The 17,972-nt window shown below is 41.7% G+C and overlaps 1 protein-coding gene and 1 pseudogene across 1 annotated transcript in view; both read left to right on the top strand.

Annotated features, from left to right (window-relative positions):
* The window catches only part of LOC114911273 (mucolipin-3-like), a 6,683-nt gene extending 6,131 nt beyond the window's left edge, over window positions 1-552 (top strand). The window contains exons 13-14 of the mRNA XM_029254819.1: window positions 41-153; window positions 452-552. Coding sequence (XP_029110652.1) covers window positions 41-153; window positions 452-552 — 214 coding nt within the window. The remainder of the gene's footprint in view (window positions 1-40; window positions 154-451) is intronic.
* A 1,724-nt stretch (window positions 553-2,276) lies between these two features.
* LOC114911272 (leucine rich adaptor protein 1-like) lies at window positions 2,277-6,030 on the top strand (annotated as a pseudogene).
* The last annotated feature ends 11,942 nt before the right edge of the window (window positions 6,031-17,972 follow it).

The following is a 17,972-nucleotide window of genomic DNA, read 5'->3' as shown; positions in this document are numbered from 1 at the left end:
CATTCCTCAGGGCTGTACCCCTCAGTCTGTGAGGTAACAGGCCCCCATGCCTGCGTTTGGAGTCGAGGAGGGCGCGGGACAGTGTAGGCCACTTCCCCATCTACTTCCACTGGAGGGGGTGTCAGGTCTCCCAGGGTGGCTTGGAACAGGGAGGTACTGTAAGGCTTCAGAAGGGAGATATGGAATGTGGGACAGATATGTAAATGAGGAGGCAACTGCAACCGGTACGTGACTGGGGTGATCTGGCAAAGGATTTTGTATGGGCCTATAGACCAGGGGCTGAACTTCTTGGATGGTAGTTTCAGGCAAATCTCCCTTGTAGAAAACCATACCCATTGCCCAGGCTGGAAAAGCAAGGTGCTGCGGTGTCGGTCGGCCTGTTGCTTGTACTGGTGTACGCTTTGTTGTAGATGGTCCTGTACCACTCGCCAAGCCGCCTTTCGCTGTTCAGGAACCAGTTATGCTCAGTGGGGACCTCAGAGGAACCAGGGTGCCAGGGGAATAAAGGAGGCTAGTAACCCAGGACGCACTGGAAAGGGGACAGGCCTGTAGAGGAATGTGACAAGGAGTTGTGGGCGTATTCGGCCCAGGGCAGGAACCGTGCCCACTGGGTCTGGTCTTGTGTGCAGCAGCTTCTTAGAAACCGACCAAGGTCTTGGTTCAGTCGCTCCACTTGTCCGTCAGCCTGAGGATGGTACCCGGAAGTAAGGCTAATGGACACTCCAAGGCTAACAGCCTCCATACTGGGACATGAACTGAGGACCTCTGTCTGAGACAATGTCCTTGGGTAACCCGAAGATCCGGAACGCATTCTGAAAGACAAGCTCGGCCATGACCAGGATAGTGGGAAGTCGGGGCAAGGGAATCAGATGACAGGACTTAGAAAACCGGTCTAACACCACTAGGATCACTGTATTCCCCTTGGAGGGCGGTAAGTCGGTCAGGAAGTGTACTGCTACGTGGGAACAAGGTCTGGTTGGAACCGGTAGGGGCTCCAAAAGCCCTGTAGGTTTTTGGTTCGAGGTCCTAGCTTGAGTACATACCTCATGCACCTCCACAAACTTCTGGACATCTTCCCGAAGGGAGGGCCACCAGTCATACTTACGTTTGGCGGGCAACAGCTTACAGGAAAAATATGCACACGGATAGAGCTTGGCTGGGGTTCCCTGCCTCGGTGACAAAACCGCCCTGACACCCACAGTTGAGGCATCTACCTCAACAACAAAAGGTAGCGATGGATTGGGGTGCTTAAGGATTGGAGAGGTTGTAAACCGCCGCTTGAGATCCTGGAAAGCCTCACAGGCCTCTGTTGGCCAGGAGAGCTGGGACCATTTGCCCTTCAGGAGAAAGGTGAGGAATGCAGCGAGGCTACTGAATCTGCAAATGAACCAGCGGTTAAAGTTTGCAAACCCCAAAAACCATTGTAGGGCCTTCACGGAGGTCGGACGGGGCCAATCCAGCACCGCCTGGACCTTAGCTGGGTCCACTGCCACCATACGTGCCCATCTGGACCAAGGATGAAACCCAGGAAAGAAACCCGCTCCTGGTGAAACAGACATTTATCCCCCTTGACGAAGAGGCCATTATCTAGGAGGCAACCAAGCACTTGTCTCACATGGGTTACATGCTCGACCATCAAAAACACCAGGATATCGTCTAGGCACACGAGTACGCATTTATTAACCAAATCACCCAGCACGTGATTAACGAAAGCCCGGAACACAGAGGGGGCTTTGGCTAACCAGAAAGGCGTAACCAGGTACTTGTAGTGACCTAGTGCTGAAGGTGGTTTTCTACGAACCCCCCTCTTAATCTGGATAAGGTTATACGCACAGCGGAGGTCCAGTTTGGTAAAGACCCGTGCACCGTGGACCTGTTTAAGCGCAGCCGTGATCAAAGGCAGGGGGATGTGGATATTTAATGTTGATGTCATCGAGACCTCTGTAATCAATGCAGGGGCGGAGACCACTGTCCTTTTTCTCCACAAAAAAACCTGTGGAGACTGGTGAGGTGGATGGCCTAATAATACCCAGGGATGAGGCTCTGTCATGTATGCCTACATGACCTTCTGTTCTGGTAGAGAAAGCGTGTAAACTTAGCCTTTGGAGGGGTGGTTCTGGGCTGGAGGTCGATGGCACAGTCTCATGGGCGGTGCGGAGGTAGGGCAGATGTGCGCGATTTACTAAAGATCTCGGCAAGGTCTGCGTAGTCCTCAGTATAGATAGTTTTCGTATTTAATGCCAAGTTCATAAGTATTTGAATCAAAATCAGAAACAATGAACAGATCCTCAGATTTGAGTTACGCTGGGTTGTTGCAGGGTGGGGCTAGTCTTGGCTACCAGGTCAGTGCATTTACTTTCACTACTTAAGTGTTTTTATTTATGTTTAGCGATATGCTTGAAAATTGGTGATTCTCACTACTCTTTCAGTATTTTTTTTGCACACTGCACCTCCATGTCCTTGTGCTACTGGTCAGGGCAATGCTGGACTCCACTGTTGCTTTTTTGATGTCTGCATTTCACAGAGTTTGGCATTAACAGAGCCTGTTTTAATATGATATTCCTTGCAGTTTGGTTTTAGCAGACCTTGAGCTGTGGTTTCTATATTGTGTCTTTTGGAAAATCATATTTGGAATCTAACTCAAAGTTCTTTCCAGCTTTACAGTGGTGTATTTTGTGGTTTGTATTATATACAGCAAAAGTGAGATTTTTTGGACTGTATGTTGGAAAATCATATTGCAGCTATGCATGTCAGCTCAAAGTCCAATACAGGGAGTCATTTATACACACACGCAGTCTGAAACCGCTTGTCTCAAGCGGGGTCGTGGCAAACCGGAGCCTAACCCAGCAACACGGGGTGAGGCTGGGGGGACACACCCAGGATGGGACGCCAGTCTGTTGCAAGGCACCCCAAGCAAGACTTGAACCCCAGACCCACCAGAGAACAGGACCTGGCCAGCTTGCTGCGCCACGCACCCCCCGAGTCATTTATAGTGTTCCGTTATTATCATTGCTTTCTGTGCAACCCCTCCCATAATACTGGGTAGTGAAACTGTTCCAATGTAAAGTATTACTGTGCCCAGAGCTGTAGACCCTTCACTTTGTATAACATGTATATAAGGTACAATATCTGTATACAAATCCTGTAAATGTATAGCATCTATATAGAAATGTTGACCTTATTGCATGTATTTGTTTTGAAAATCAGGGGCGCAGTGGCGCAGTGGGTTGGACCTGGTCCTGCTCTTCAGTGGGTCTGGGGTTCGAGTCCCGCTTGGGGTGCCTTGCGACGGACTGGCGTCCCGTCCTGGGTGTGTCCCTTCCCCGTCTGGCTTTACGCCCTGTGTTACCGGGTAGGCTCTGGTTCCCCGTGACCCCGTATGGGACAAGCTGTGTGTGTGTGTGTGTGTGTGTGTGTGTGTGTGTGTGTGTGTGTTTTGAAAATCTGTAGACATATGACTTCTGAGTATGGAGTATAGTACAGCTATATTCTAAAATGTATTCTATAACTGCAACTAACAATTTCTCTATGCTGTATACCATTTTATGGAGACCCAGCAGCACTCCCATGAAAGAACATTCATCCAAAATTCATTCAAGTAAAGTGCAGTTTGTGCAGGATAATCAATGAGTTCCATTAGGCTGGAATATTGATTGACCTGTAGGGTCACAGTAGTACTGCTGAATGTAGGGAGAACGTAATTCTGCTTAATTAACTTTTTGTTCATCAAATGGGCTCTTCCTGTGATGCTTTTTCAGCTATGTGGAGGGATTTTTTTTATTATTTCTTGGAAACTCTTCAGCCTTAATTAATACATGAAAAACAATTAATCTGTGTGTCATTAAAAGGTCTAGTGGTCTGGCAGTACATCAGCTCTTTGGTTGGCTTCCTAAATGGTTCTTAAATAGCAAAAGCAAGTAACTAACACTGCACCACTTTACTGAGTGGTAATAACTCATTAAAACCAATTCTCCAATTAACCAGTAGTTATGTGTTTTTGATTGAAATGAACTTTATAGGAAAAAAATATTCGTACAAAATGAAGGGCTTTTTTTGTTTTTAACAAATTCTGTGTTATGTAGTTGTTATTCATCACGTCGATCACTGATCATTCACCACATTGATCTTAGATATGTGTATCTGTGTGAAAAGAACCACCGGTTAGCAAAGTACCATTTTTTTCATTAGTTCTGTTTTGTTCTGCTTGGTGCACCTGTTAAAATGGTGGGTACTCACCAGCAAGCTCATGGGAGCCAGGCTTCTCTGTATGGCAGCAGCATGCAATGTGTGTGGCACCTTCCAGATTGGCACCTTGGCCCGTGTACTCAGTTCCACCTGGACCATCACTGTGATTAGGCTGCTATTTATGAACGTGATGCGTCCAGCTGGCTGCCGTCTTGTTGGGCTGGGATATGTCCAGCAAGCATAGTTATTTGAAACGGCTGCTTCATGGACTGCTGCTCAGCCAAGGCGTCACACACTTATGCTTACCATCATCCTCGTGTGTAGAAGTCCCTCAACATGAACGTTTTTCAGCGTAAATGTGCAAATGTAAAATTCTTGCAATCTAGGTTTTGGCACTCATCTCATGAACCCTAGGTGGGCTGGAGAGAACGCTATGGATTAAACATTATTTCTGACAAGTTGCTGTGAACTGCTGATCATTAGATGGTGGGAGGAATATAATTTTAATATAAAAGAGAATACACACAGACAGCTGGGCTGGGTTGAACCCACAACCTTAAATCTTTGAGACAGCTATACTACCCACTGCTGAGTCACTGTTTTTTTTACTCTTCAACATTCCTTGTTCTTGGTGCCTCTCTTGAGAACATACGATAATTGTCAGATACATTTATATTGTTTAATATTCCTCTTTTCCTGCTATATCATAATTTGCATCCCAGTCTCATACCACAGCTATTCTGTCCCTTATGTTCCCACTTCATTTTTCTTTAAAACATATAAGAATTTCACTTAGATTTTTATGTCTGAGTGTGTATTGAAGCAGCAGGTTTACTATCTTACTGTGCGGTGAAATATCTTGGAATGTCGGCATTTAAACCAACAATGTTCAGATTAATTTCCTTGCATTGCATTTCACCCCTTCTCTACCTCTTCCTTTCACTCAGGTATATCTGCGCTCCGTGGATGTGAAAATCCTGCGGCAGCTGATGGTTGTGCATGAGGGCATCGAGTCAGTCAAGTGGCTGTTGGAGGAGCGTGGTACCCTAACTAGCCGCTGCAGCAGCCTGACCAGCAGCCAATACAGCCTGGCTGAAGGTCCCGATGCTTCCCTGCGGGGCAGCTGGAGCAGCCTGCAGGACCCAAACGACAGGCTGGACAACATTTCCATTGGCAGTTATTTGGATACGCTGGCTGACGATCTGGATGAGTACTGCCAGTCCAGCTCGGAATCGGTGCCCTGCCTAACCCCTTTTGGGAAGGAGGTGTGTGGCCGGAGCGGGGGTCTGTCGGGCTCCCCATTGGTCAAGGCTGAGCGGCCCAAGGGAGAGGCTCCAGTTTGGCCTAAGATAGGACTGGAAATGTCCAAAGTTGTTGAGCCCATGAAAGCAGCCTCCAGCGCTAAGGAGACTACTCATACACAGGCCGCCATGAGTAATGGGTTCCCTGTAAGGGTGGTGAGCAGGGGGCCGACCAAGACAAATTGAGCCAGAACCAAAGCCCGAAAGAAAAGTCACACAAGAATGGCAAAATTGACTTGGAGAGTTGCAAACTGAACAGTAAAATGCACCTGGAATACGATTCTCACTGGCACTGGGTGCAGTCACAGGACGATGTGACATTTTTGTGAGAGAAGAAATCGAGACTTCATTTTTAGTTTAGTTCCTTCAATTTTAATTTAGCTACTTTCAATTAATTCCTTATTTTCACCAGTTGCAGTGTCATATTTAGTCCACATGCAGAGCCACTAAAGATCAATGTCAGTATTAGTGGTAGTTACTGTTTCATACACTTTAAAGCATAATGCAGCATGGCAATTTTACATGACAGTCTCTTACAGCACGAGCAGCTAGAGAAATAATAAACATCATGCAGACTTTGAGTCAGCCCATCTGCGAGAAGTGGTCGTGTTTTCAGGAGCTCACTTTCTCTGGGAATTTGCTAGCACTGTTGTCATCAAAAGCCTTGATTTGATGGCAAGAATTGGGGCCAGATTTAATCACGTTTTCCAGCTACGCACAGGCTATTAATTAGAAACCAATAAAGAATTGGCCCTCGTCATATAGCTGGCTGTGCCAAAACCTCTCTTTCTAATTGGCTGCACTAAACATTGTTTGTTTCTTTTTCTGATAGACCAACATTTTGATTCAGTGTTTTGATTCACTCTTGAAGGTCTGACACCACATTTAGTTAGTAATACCGTGTCGCTATGAAGTGTACTTATTAGCAATGGGTGTTACTGTAGATTCATATAATGTCTTAATTTTAGCGTAAGTGATAACTGCAGTACTATTTCTTTTTAAACCAGTTCGTAGTGTATGTGTTAGCAAATGTGAACATGACTCTTTTGTTGCTTTCGGTAACCACGTTCGTTTCAGTACAGTTGTAATCAGTGTAAAGAAAACTGTGCTCGTAATTCTTATTCGAGCCAACTGCACCTTTGTGTTGTGGCTTAAAGTAATCGGGTGAATATTTAGCCACTTACAGTATTTGAAGTTTCTTTATGATCATTGTGAGCTCTGAATTTATTTGTGGATGCTATGCAGCTTCTGGAGGTTATATGTACGGACGGGTAAGTCTTTACTCGGTTAGTCTTTGGGAAGTGCTGACAATCAGTAAAAAGCAAAATGTCTGTGTTTGACGAAACCGTTTGTAATAATGCAGAAAGAAGTACTGTAGGTGATGGTCCAGTGAATGGTGTGATTGAGAAGGACAGAGTAATGCTGGACTCTGGGTGCAGTTACTCAGGCAGAAGAGCAGATGGATCTCAGGGTGCTTTATTCGTTCAGATGCCTAGTCCAGATCCTCTGGTTTCACCTAACACTCTTTAAACATCGCACTCAAATATGCTTTGCAGCACGAGTGTAAAATATAGGAGGTACATATGAGATATATTCCCTCCACTTTCAGAAAGATGTCATTTCTGTCAAAATCAGGTTATAAAATGTAACAGCACTTGAAAAATTAGATCTAGCGTTTATGCAGTTATGATAGCAAAATACCATGTGTCATTTATTAATCTGAAATGTCAAAGTGGCTGCTATAATGGGCCATTTAGTGTTCTCATCAGTATAACTGTTAAATGTTTGCAAGAGCAATGAATTCTCGGTCCTTTTCAGTGCACTCTGGTTTGTTTAAATGTTTGGCTTGCTTCCACCAGTTCAGGCCCTTGCTGGGAAAATCCACAATGTGCAAGCAGACATCAAGGCTCATTCATGCACGACTCTAAGGATTGTCACACAAAAACAATAGCCATCCATTTCTGTTCTGAAGTTTCAGAGAGTCTCAGACCCAGAACTGGTGTCCAAACACCGAGCCAGATAAAAAAAAAAATTTTATACTGTTCCCTCTCATATTTTTATCAACTACAATAATCCAATTATTTATTTATATTAAGAGCCAGTTTATACATAATAGTTAATATTATGTATAATATTCTTATTGGCTGAAAAACTCATTTACTGAATACCATTAGTACATTTTTGTTTGCAAGTTCTGGACATTCAAAATTTATAATGTACACTTATTCTCCATTAATTGGTCCTTTTAAAATTTTTTTTCATTATTACACTTTTTTACTGGTCCTAATTCATTCCTGAAAATTGACTGAATTTGGAAAACTGCAAATTCCAGGTTTACCCAAAATCTGTGAGTGGCCTGATTTGAGGAAGAAAAAGTCCATGTGTTATAGTTAAATAGATGAAATTTTAGGAAATTAAAGCGTGATAGTACGAAACAGAGGACCCACATGAGTATGCAAATGGGACTGTAGAATTCCAGAACGCACCTGAGAGCGTGAGTACACTGTTCCCATAACATTTACATTACATTTACATTATATATATTTAGCGGACGCTTTTCTCCAAAGCAACTTCCATTGAACACCATGTAGTGTTATGAGCCCACACACCTTATTCACCAGGGTGACTTATACTGGTAGGTACTGGTACATACAATGGGTCACTCATCCATACATTAGTGGAACACACACACTCTCTGTGTCACTCACAGGCCATGGGGGAACCTGAACAGCATGTCTTTGGATTGTGGGAGGAAACCAGAGCACCCGGAGGAAACCCATGCAGACATGGGGAGAACATGCAAACTCCACACAGACTGGATCGAACCCATGTTCTCTCACACCACCCAGGAGCTGTGAGACAGCAACGCTACTGGCTGATAACACACTGTGTCTCGCAGCCCCTCTCACACAGCTTCTTGGCACAGTTTTTCAAATGTGGTCTCGTGTTGATGTCTAGATCTGATACCACCAAAAGAATGTATGAAAATCTAGACTAATTAATGATGAACAATATTAATAATTATGGACCAGATATGAGAAAAACTCGGGATATCGTGAAACCAACTAATGCGGGATGAGCGTATAGACAACTGATGAGCCAATTTGAAGTATCCAGATTTCTGTTTATACATCTCATTCATTAATTTGATCTTTAATATCCTTTATTGTATGTTTATTTAAGAATGTAAGGAAAAGTATATGAATAAAAACCATAAATCAAATTGCAATTGTATATTTGTATGAATAATTGGTGGTTATGCCTTTTTTGTGCTATGCAATGTGCCAGAGTCTCCATTGCCACCAACCACATGATATGCAGTAATGTGTTTAATCCAGAGAAATGTTATGTGCTTATAATGTTTTTGTTTTCATTGGTTTGCTGGTTGGTTTCCCCTGTATAATTTGACAACTAGACGAAGTGGCTATTTTTTTTTTTTTTTTTTTTTTTTTTTTTTGTATTTGACAGCCATGATCCAGTAGAGTGAAGGTGGATTCTTTATTATTTATTATAGCATACATAATTTTTCATTTGACAGATGTCATTCTCCATGTCAACATATTCACTCCTTAGCTTGTGGGTATCTATAATTTATTAGGCTGAAAAAAGCAAGGCATTGCTAGGAATGATTTAATGAACAGAGGCTTTCGGCAGCTTGCGTTAAAGCTTTGTTCAGTTAACTGCCTTGCTTGCACTAAGCGGAAATTGGTTGCAGCTTTTGATACCCCCCACCCAACCCACACACCCTTTACACAGACTGCTATAATCTTTCCAAAACTGATGTGGGTGGGAAGAACCTGACAACTCCTGAAAGCTGAGGAAAAGAGATTTTCAGACAACACACTTCTTTTCTGTTTTTTTTTTCCATAGATGTTGTGGTGTGTGGTGTGTGTGTGTGGTGTCCTTCCTGCAATGTGTGCTGTATGCAATAAGGAAAGTGGGTGGAGTGAAGGAACAGCATTGACCAGGATTCAGTTTCTCTTTCACTGACACTGCGGAAATCAAGCAACTGAAGTGCACTGGCTTATGTGCTGGTTTTTGAATAATGGGGAACTTTGTACAACTGGTTTTGCTTAAAAGGTTTTATAAACATCCGTTTTTTTAGAATGTGTACATTTGATGTGAATCGATGTTCTAATAATGTTATGCATTTAGAGACGCAGCCTGCACCTGAGCATTATTAAAAGTGTTACATGTCCCACGTGTCTTTGCAGATCTGTTTTCATTCACCGCGGTATGCAGTTGTGCAGCTTAAGTTTTCTCGGAAAAGCATTGAAGCTCAGCTACTGTACGAAGATGAGAAAACGCCAAATTACGGCTCAGAAGTTCAACTGGATATTTTTGTTTAATTTTCTCCTGGGGTTGCAGTCAGAGTGCTCTGGCTCCACAATGAATATTTCAGCGAGTACAATTGAAAACAATGCACACTGAGCGGAAATACTTCTGAGCTTCTCGATAATCGCACGGCTGATGGCTTCGCTTGTGTCACAGTGCTGTCGAGGCATGGATGTATTTCATTTTAGACTTAACCCTGCTTCTGTGCAACCCATATTTTTTCTTAGGAGGCTTTTCGAACCAGGTCGGTCAAACTCCAGTCCTCGCATTCTGCATTAATGCAGGTTTCAGCATCAGTTTTATTTCATGATTAATTAACCTGAACGTGAGGGGAAGTGGTTTAATTTCCAACTACTTACATTGTTATTAGAGGGGGTGCGGTGGTGCAGTGGGTTGGACCACAGTCCTGCTCTCCGGTGGGTCTGGGGTTCGAGTCCCGCTTGGGGTGCCTTGCGATGGACTGGTGTCCCGTCCTGGGTGTGTCCCCTCCCCCTCCGGCCTTATGCCTGTGTTACGGGTAGGCTCCGGTTCCCCGACCCTGTATGGGACAAGCGGTTCTGAGAATGTGTGTGTGTGTGTGTGTGTGTGTGTGTACATTGCTTATTGAAAGAAATGGAAAACAAGCATTCCCTGCAGACATGAGGTTGACACCTCTGCTCTTGTCATAAATATTGTCAAAAACAGCATGGACAAAATTCCCTCTGGGTCTCATCTTTGGTGTATTCGCTGGAGTGTTTTAAAATAATAACCCTTATAGTTTGCCAGGAGGGGACATTTAACCATATCCACACTTTACGAGTGGCAGCCATGTGTTGCACTGAAGGCTCTTTCTGCTTTTCGCTTTGACTCTCTCACTCACTTATTAATAAAGCACATATCAACAGACTGATGAGCAAATGATCCTGCTGAGCCTGTTTGTGTCCTACCATATATGAGAGTTATGAGAGGCAAATGTTGCAGGGGAATTCAGTGCAAGAGCCAAGGCTACCATATGAGTAACTAAGTGGGATTTTGATCCAGTTGCTGACGATCCACTCTGGTGATTGAACTCCTTGCGTCCATTCGCAGTCCTCAATAACAGTCAACATTTTTTTTTCCTTCTGTGATGCTGTGTTTTGTATATCGGATTCCCAACAGGTCTGAATACTCCTTGGACTATGCGTGCGCTGGTGTTGATTGTCATCCTGGTGCTGTCGTTCCAGGACCCCATTTTGATGACTAGAGTATATTACCGCTGGAAGTGAGGGTTGGTTTGGCAGCCTTTCAGAGCTTGATGAATGCAAAGGGTGGGAAGGAAAATCTCTCGGCTGTGGTTGATGGCAGGGGTCTCAAACCATCCCATAAAAATGTTGGTTACAAGAAATGAGCTCCAGATGATCTTTCTGGTCTATGGAGGAGTAGCAGTAAAAATATATAAATAAGCAGAAATGGTGTTAGGAAGAATTTCTCCCACATTCCAGCATAGCTGGATCCGGTGGAAAATTACTGCCACTAAGACGATTACGCACAAAGAAAACAGCATTCTTCAGCGTAGCGCCGGTCTCCAGTGTACACATAATTGAATTCAAACTCAAACGAAATACCTCTGTCTTTCTGTCTCCCTTTGAACAGACGTGGAAACGTCGCAACTAACATAACCCAGTAGACTTCCTTCACAATGAAAGAATGTCAGTTTTTGATTTTGCCTGAATTCCGCCATCCCATCATGCGTAGACATATTATATTGTTAAATATTTTTTGAGAAAAACATCTGCCCCTATAAATATAAATGTGAATATAAATGTAAATATAGAAGGTCAAATATTCTCCCTTCCCTTGATGTTTTGATGCTTTTAATACATATTGACCCTTTTTCTTCCTTCTCTTGTGACTCTGTCTCGTCTGTGGAAGGCATGCGCCTGTGGCCGGTAGTTAACAGCGGTTGACACTGGCAGCCTGGTTCTGCTCTGCTGCTTATGCATGTGTGGGTGCAATGTTTGTGGCTCTCATTATCCAGACCAGAACACTGCACACATCAAGGCTATAACAATACCAATCCATTTTCACAGGAGACCATCTAACAGAAACGCAGCAGCGCTGTTGTTTGTATTGGGACTGGACACGCTGCTTAGAGCTTTTTTACTGAAACCTCACTATGTGTCCATTTGGGTCTGATTCCTTATAACTTTCATCTCAAACAAGTTTCTAGCTCCAGGCCACAATGGAGGGAGAAAAATACTGGTTTGAACTAGGAGAGTCAAAGGTTTTTTCCTTTTAAAGTAATCCATGAAGATTTTTAAAAGCCTTCCAAAAATACATTTATTAAGTTTCAGTTTTCAACTGGGGTAAATGAGTAGGAATAATATAGGATATTTTTAGTTCAAGATTTCTGCATTGATCCAGGTATGAAAAAAATAAGAACCATAATATTATTATAGTAGGTAGCATAGCAATTACAACCAAACCAACTTGTCCTAAGCAGGGGTCACGGTGAGCCAGAGCCTTGCCCACCAACACAGGGTACAAGGCCGAAAGGTAGGGAACACACCCAGGACAGGACAGCAGACTGTCACAAGGCACCCCAAGCGGGTTTGGGTCCACACCTCCTACAGGGCAGGCAGCAGCTGAATCTGCCACACCACCACATCCTTATAGCCATCTTTTGCAGAGGAAGGTGTGTCATTCAAATACAACTTGTGTGGAAACCTTGAACAAGCTATTTTCCAGAAATATTCTAATAAGCATACCTTGTTTATAAATTAGTTAATAATTGCAAGTTGCTTATTGTACAAAACTAGCAGCGTTGCACAAAGTCTGCTAAATACAGAAAAACAATAAACATGTGACAGTCCTTGCTAATTTTCTACTGGGACATGTCCTCTTCGAGACATTAAAGGATTTGACATAGGAGCAGGAACAGGCTACAGTGTTCCCGCATCATGATGTAATTCATTGTTCTCAAGGAGCACCCTGAGCACCGGCCTGCAGGATCACCACTGGCTCTGCTGTAGTCGGCAACCCTGCACATCTTCCCTTTTCCATGCATTGTTATGTGTACCTTCTATGTCTGAGAATTTTTACAGAAAATTACCTTCTACTGTAGTCAGAAAAAATGTTGAAAGATGATCTATCTATCTATCTATCTATCTATCTATCTATCTATCTATCTATCTATCTATCTATCATAACATCAAAGAATTATTTGCATAAAGGATTAGAAGCCCCAACTGTGGTTACCATACAATCTGCTTATGTAACAACTTGTTTGAGAGCAGCTGGTAGCAGAGTGGTTGGTGCTACTGCCTTCAACTCTAAGGTTGCAGATTCAGTTCTCACCTCTGGCTGTAGTACCCTTGAGCAAGATACTCACCCCTCTTGTAAAATGACTCAGCTGAACAAATGGTGAATAATTGTAAGTACATTAACACTGGAAGTTGCTCTGGAGAAAAGCATTGGCTAAATGAATAAATGCAAACATACAGTATGAAAGACTTGATGATGACATGTCTAGTGCTCTGCTTCGTGTTAAATGTACATCAGCCCATCTTCCATTTAGGTGACAACCAGCTCATTTTCTGTTCTTAGCTTGTGTCACCCCTTCCCTCTCTTTCATGACTTAGCTTCAGTAGCAGGCAGGTAAAGATAGGAAAAAGGTTGAAGTCAGTAACTGAGATTTGTGTATCCGTTGTTTACAAATGCACAAGTTAGATTCTGCTCATTGTTCGCATAAACATTCAGTGACAGAAATGAAAATGTCATAATCACTGACTGCACAACATCTCTGAAAAGAACATTCAATACACATGCCTATGAATCTCTGCCTGAGTTTGTTATTATGGCTGTGGTGAATAGATACTGTTCAAGGCCTCTTTCACTCAGTCAGGCAAAGAAAGGAAAGTTCTGTGTAATGTACTAACTAACGAAAGTGACACTGTGCTCCTCTTGACAGGTTTAAAAGAAACCCACCCCATAAGCCCTCCATTCCTGTATTTGCAAGCCGTGATGATGTTTAGAGGCTCTTGTACACAGCACAGCTGTTTCAGTATGCACAGAATTTGACATTCAAACACGAGCAGAAAAGCTGACCCTTCAGAGCATGGATTTAGTTATGTAGGATTTGCTTTCATTATTGACTGACACACTCTTCTCACCCTGTTGACCTGGTTTGCTGAGCCAGAAACAAGCTGAAGCAACAATAAATGTGAGGGAGAGATCAGAGAATCAGTTTTACTCTTGCCCCTATTCACCCTGCTTCCTAGGAGAGCCAGTATGTATCCACCATCAGACATAAAGCAAGCTGAAACAGTCTTGGAGAAGAGGAACGCTAGCAGTCCTGTGTACTTGATTTCACCTGGACCGGACTCGCCCAAGAGAAGATGATTTCCAATAAATTCTAGAGCAGTTGTGCTGGTATGTCACATATTGTAAGATAACACACTGCTGGAGTCTAACCAGTGAGCAATGCTCTAGTGCAAGTACAGTATATTGTTACAGAAAGACAGTGTACTTTACCATGTTAGATGATAACATAATTTAACTGCTGGCTAATACTGTAAAAGATGTGATCCTGAATGATAACACAACATATTGGAAAGCAATAAAAAAAAATCAACATTTTAGTTTTTTAAAATTAGGTAAAAAATTAGAAGGATTAAATAAAACTGTTAAGAAGGGGGGGTTTATTAGATGTACTGAAAAGATATCTGGAGCAATTGCTGTATAATGAAGAACATTACTTTGTTTCTAGTAACGTTATTATTTAATTGTTATTATTATCTCAGTATAATTTAAGAACTTGCGAAAAGCAAAAATGAAGCACCATAATTTTGCTTTATTTTCCTATTCTGTGTTCAATTTCATGATTTTTTTCCTTTATATATACACAACAGAGTGAAAGAAAGCCCCTAAAGAAAATAAAGAACATTTCCTTTTCTTTTGATATTTTTGATGTTATTGCCATACTGTACAAAAATCAGAGTAGTTTAAAGCACATTTTATTTCATGCTACTGCTTTCTTTCTGCTAATGAGTGGCTAAACTCTTGCAGTCTTTCATACTGTTTGTGATTAATCACCAATGATTCTCCAGTTTCTCACAACAGTCTGTAACGGGAGCAAAGTTTCTATAGGAAGATCTCGTCCAAAGTCTTCTAATTACAATTTCATATCTCAGCAAATAATTATGGTTTGGTTACAAATGGTGTGTTAAAAAAAAAAAAAAACAAAAAACTTGTGAATCTGTGCTTAGATGTAAGGATTTTGATCTTTGGAGAATTCAGCTTCTATTGCCACTAAGGACTTTATAATTTGTCTGATTCTGTCTGCCGGAATTAGAATGATTTTGCTACCCAAATGTGTTGCTCTATATTTGCAGTTGTTATTGTACAAAAGGTCCAAGATCTCCTACTGTGATGAGGAGATCTGCAGAAGTCATGGACCTCTATTGGTATTCCACAAGTTCAGTCAGTACATCTCTCCCTCCATGAGTATCACCTGCAGATACCTGCATTCTATTGCGGTGCACCCTTTTGATCCATATTTCTGTAGTTTTCTGGTTTATCCCACAAATACAAATGTATCTGAGGTTAATTTTAGACATCTGAGCATGATATAGAAGTTTCAATTAAATGCCCATATTTGGAGGGAATAAGGGATACAAAATCACTTGAGACACTAAAGACATGGTCTCTATAGCAACAAGTGAATACCACATCCAGTTATTCTCAAAGTCTTTAATTCTCCTCAGTCGCCAAGAAAAATAGCTCAGCTCTTAGCTTGTTTTTATTCATAAGTCTTATGCAACTCCCAAATCTCATTTAGTCTCCCTGGGATCACAGGTGTATCTGCTTTCTCATCCCTCCTGCTTTAAAAAAATTCCTCCACATACTCCTTGCAGTACAACTGGAAACCAGAGACACCTAACAGAAACCGTCTAGACTAAAACATACTACCTTCCTACTATAAATACCGGTATGTGGGTGGTTTTACTGTTTAGTTGTGAGGAAATTTACAGGAATCCATAAATTGTTGGTGAGGTTTCTATGCTTATGAACCAATGATACATTCACCTACCATACATGCATCCATGCATTGTTTTCAATAAAACTGGCACATAGTTTTGGCAAAAACGACAAATGGTACTATTTCAAGTCTACCTGTCACTTGATGAGCACAGCCACACTTTCCAAGCTTGGACAGATGGGAGATGGAGTTAAAAATGTCACTGGGACTACTCTACATGTGTGACAAGTGTAAGGCCCACCTACTGTAGTGTGACATCCGTACACCTTAATTAAGGCTGGCATTCGCATACCCACATGTCTGGATGACAGTGCAGACTCTACACTGGGAATCCTCCTGGGTAAAGGGGAAGGCAGCACAGGTTCGTGGATGCAGGAAGTGCTTTTGTTCACGTCTCCAGTAACATTGTTAATAATTTATTTGATCAATAATTCTCATCAGTGGTTATGGAAGAGGCACTTAGTGTTTAATATTTAATGCTATGTAGCGATCATGGACAGTGGACTATAGTTTGCTTGTCCCAGTATCTCACTGTATATCCCAGTTATACTGTTATAAAATAATTTATTAAAAATAATGTAACAAAACAGTTTTAAGAGGTCAATTTTAATCTGATTTATGTCAAGAATTTGGTGTAAACAAGCGCATCCTTCGTCAGTGTGTTACTGGACTTTAATTGGTGTTCACTATGATCTTCTAGCCACGGAGATTTGTGCACAGCAGTTTATAAATGTGAACTCAGCTAAGTGTTTTCTGAAATATGTGAGGTTAAACTACTTCAACAAGCCATGAAACAAGGAAGGGTTTTCTGGGAAAGTTTCTGGTCCAATTCTGCCATTCAGTGTTCCTAAATTGGTACTATTGAGTTTTCTTTTTAAGCTTAATATTGTATTGTCACTGAAGGAGTAAATACTGTACTTTACTACCATCAAGTGGTTCGATATGCAAAAGCACTGAATTGTACCATTGAATCATTCAAAGCTGATAGTGCAGAACATTTCCTGCATCTTTAATTTACTGACTTTTTAAGTGCTATATATGTTTGTTATGTATAAAATATCTATAAATTTAATTCAGAATACATGTATTGCATTGAAATAGTATGAAATGCTACATTTCGTAGCTGAAGATCAAATATCAATAATGCATTATGTAAAAGACAAAAATTCCTTGAGCTATTGAAGCCAAAAACACTAGAGCTTAAATATATGAACTGTTGAAATGAAACAGCAACTATAATAATACTGTCAATAAAATATCATTTTGGTAATAATTAGTCGGTATTATAAAACCAATATAAATTTCAGTTATTTGCATAATGCTTTCATTCTTACAGAATGCGACCCATTTATACAGGTGGGTATATTTTAACTGGAGTCATTTAGTGTAAGTTCACAAACCAAGGGCGTGACAGCAGCATCAATGGGGCTTCAAACGGTCACCTTCAGGTTACAAAACTGCTTCCTAACTCTTACACAACTTGCGTCCTCCAGCTTTTAAAAGTTGCATCAAAAGGATAGCTGTCATCAACAGGTAATTGTGTGGATAAAAACGTCGCTGCACTGAAAGAGAAATCGAAGTGCCACTGAAAGCAGGTTTTGATCTGGTGTGACTTTACGAATGATAACCACATAAACTTTCGTGAAGCACAACAGAAACGTTCCTCTAGATGCTTTTTCCTGTTTCCTAAAATGGACACATGGAGAAGTTATCAACAGCAACCTGGACCGGAAGGACCTGGCCATAAGCCCAGAATTCTAAGCAGAGATAAAAGCACTTTTGTGAAGGAAGAGGAAAACATGTCTAGACACAGAATAATTTTTTTTTTTTCTTTAAATTCTACATTTAAATGATTTTACCAGGGAAGAACTTCTTTTTTAAAGTCTCTTTTCATGCTTTTTGGTACTTTATGGGCACACGGGACAGTAAGGCTGATTTGCCTGTTCACATCGTACCCATATGCAGCATAACCGAAAATGTGACTGGTCTACGATGTTGGAAAAGTGTAGCAAAAGGCCAGAAACCAGCAGGGGAGAAAATATAACACCTAAGTCGGTTACACAAAGAACTCCAAGCGCTTTCTAGAATGATAGTTTTTGTAGGTTATAGGTCAGAACTGACAGATATTTTTACTAATGATTTCTTGAAGCATG

This window comes from Scleropages formosus, chromosome 9 (genome assembly GCF_900964775.1).
Source record: "Scleropages formosus chromosome 9, fSclFor1.1, whole genome shotgun sequence".
Lineage (NCBI taxonomy): Eukaryota > Metazoa > Chordata > Actinopteri > Osteoglossiformes > Osteoglossidae > Scleropages > Scleropages formosus.
This window is presented reverse-complemented; position numbering and strand designations above follow the sequence as displayed.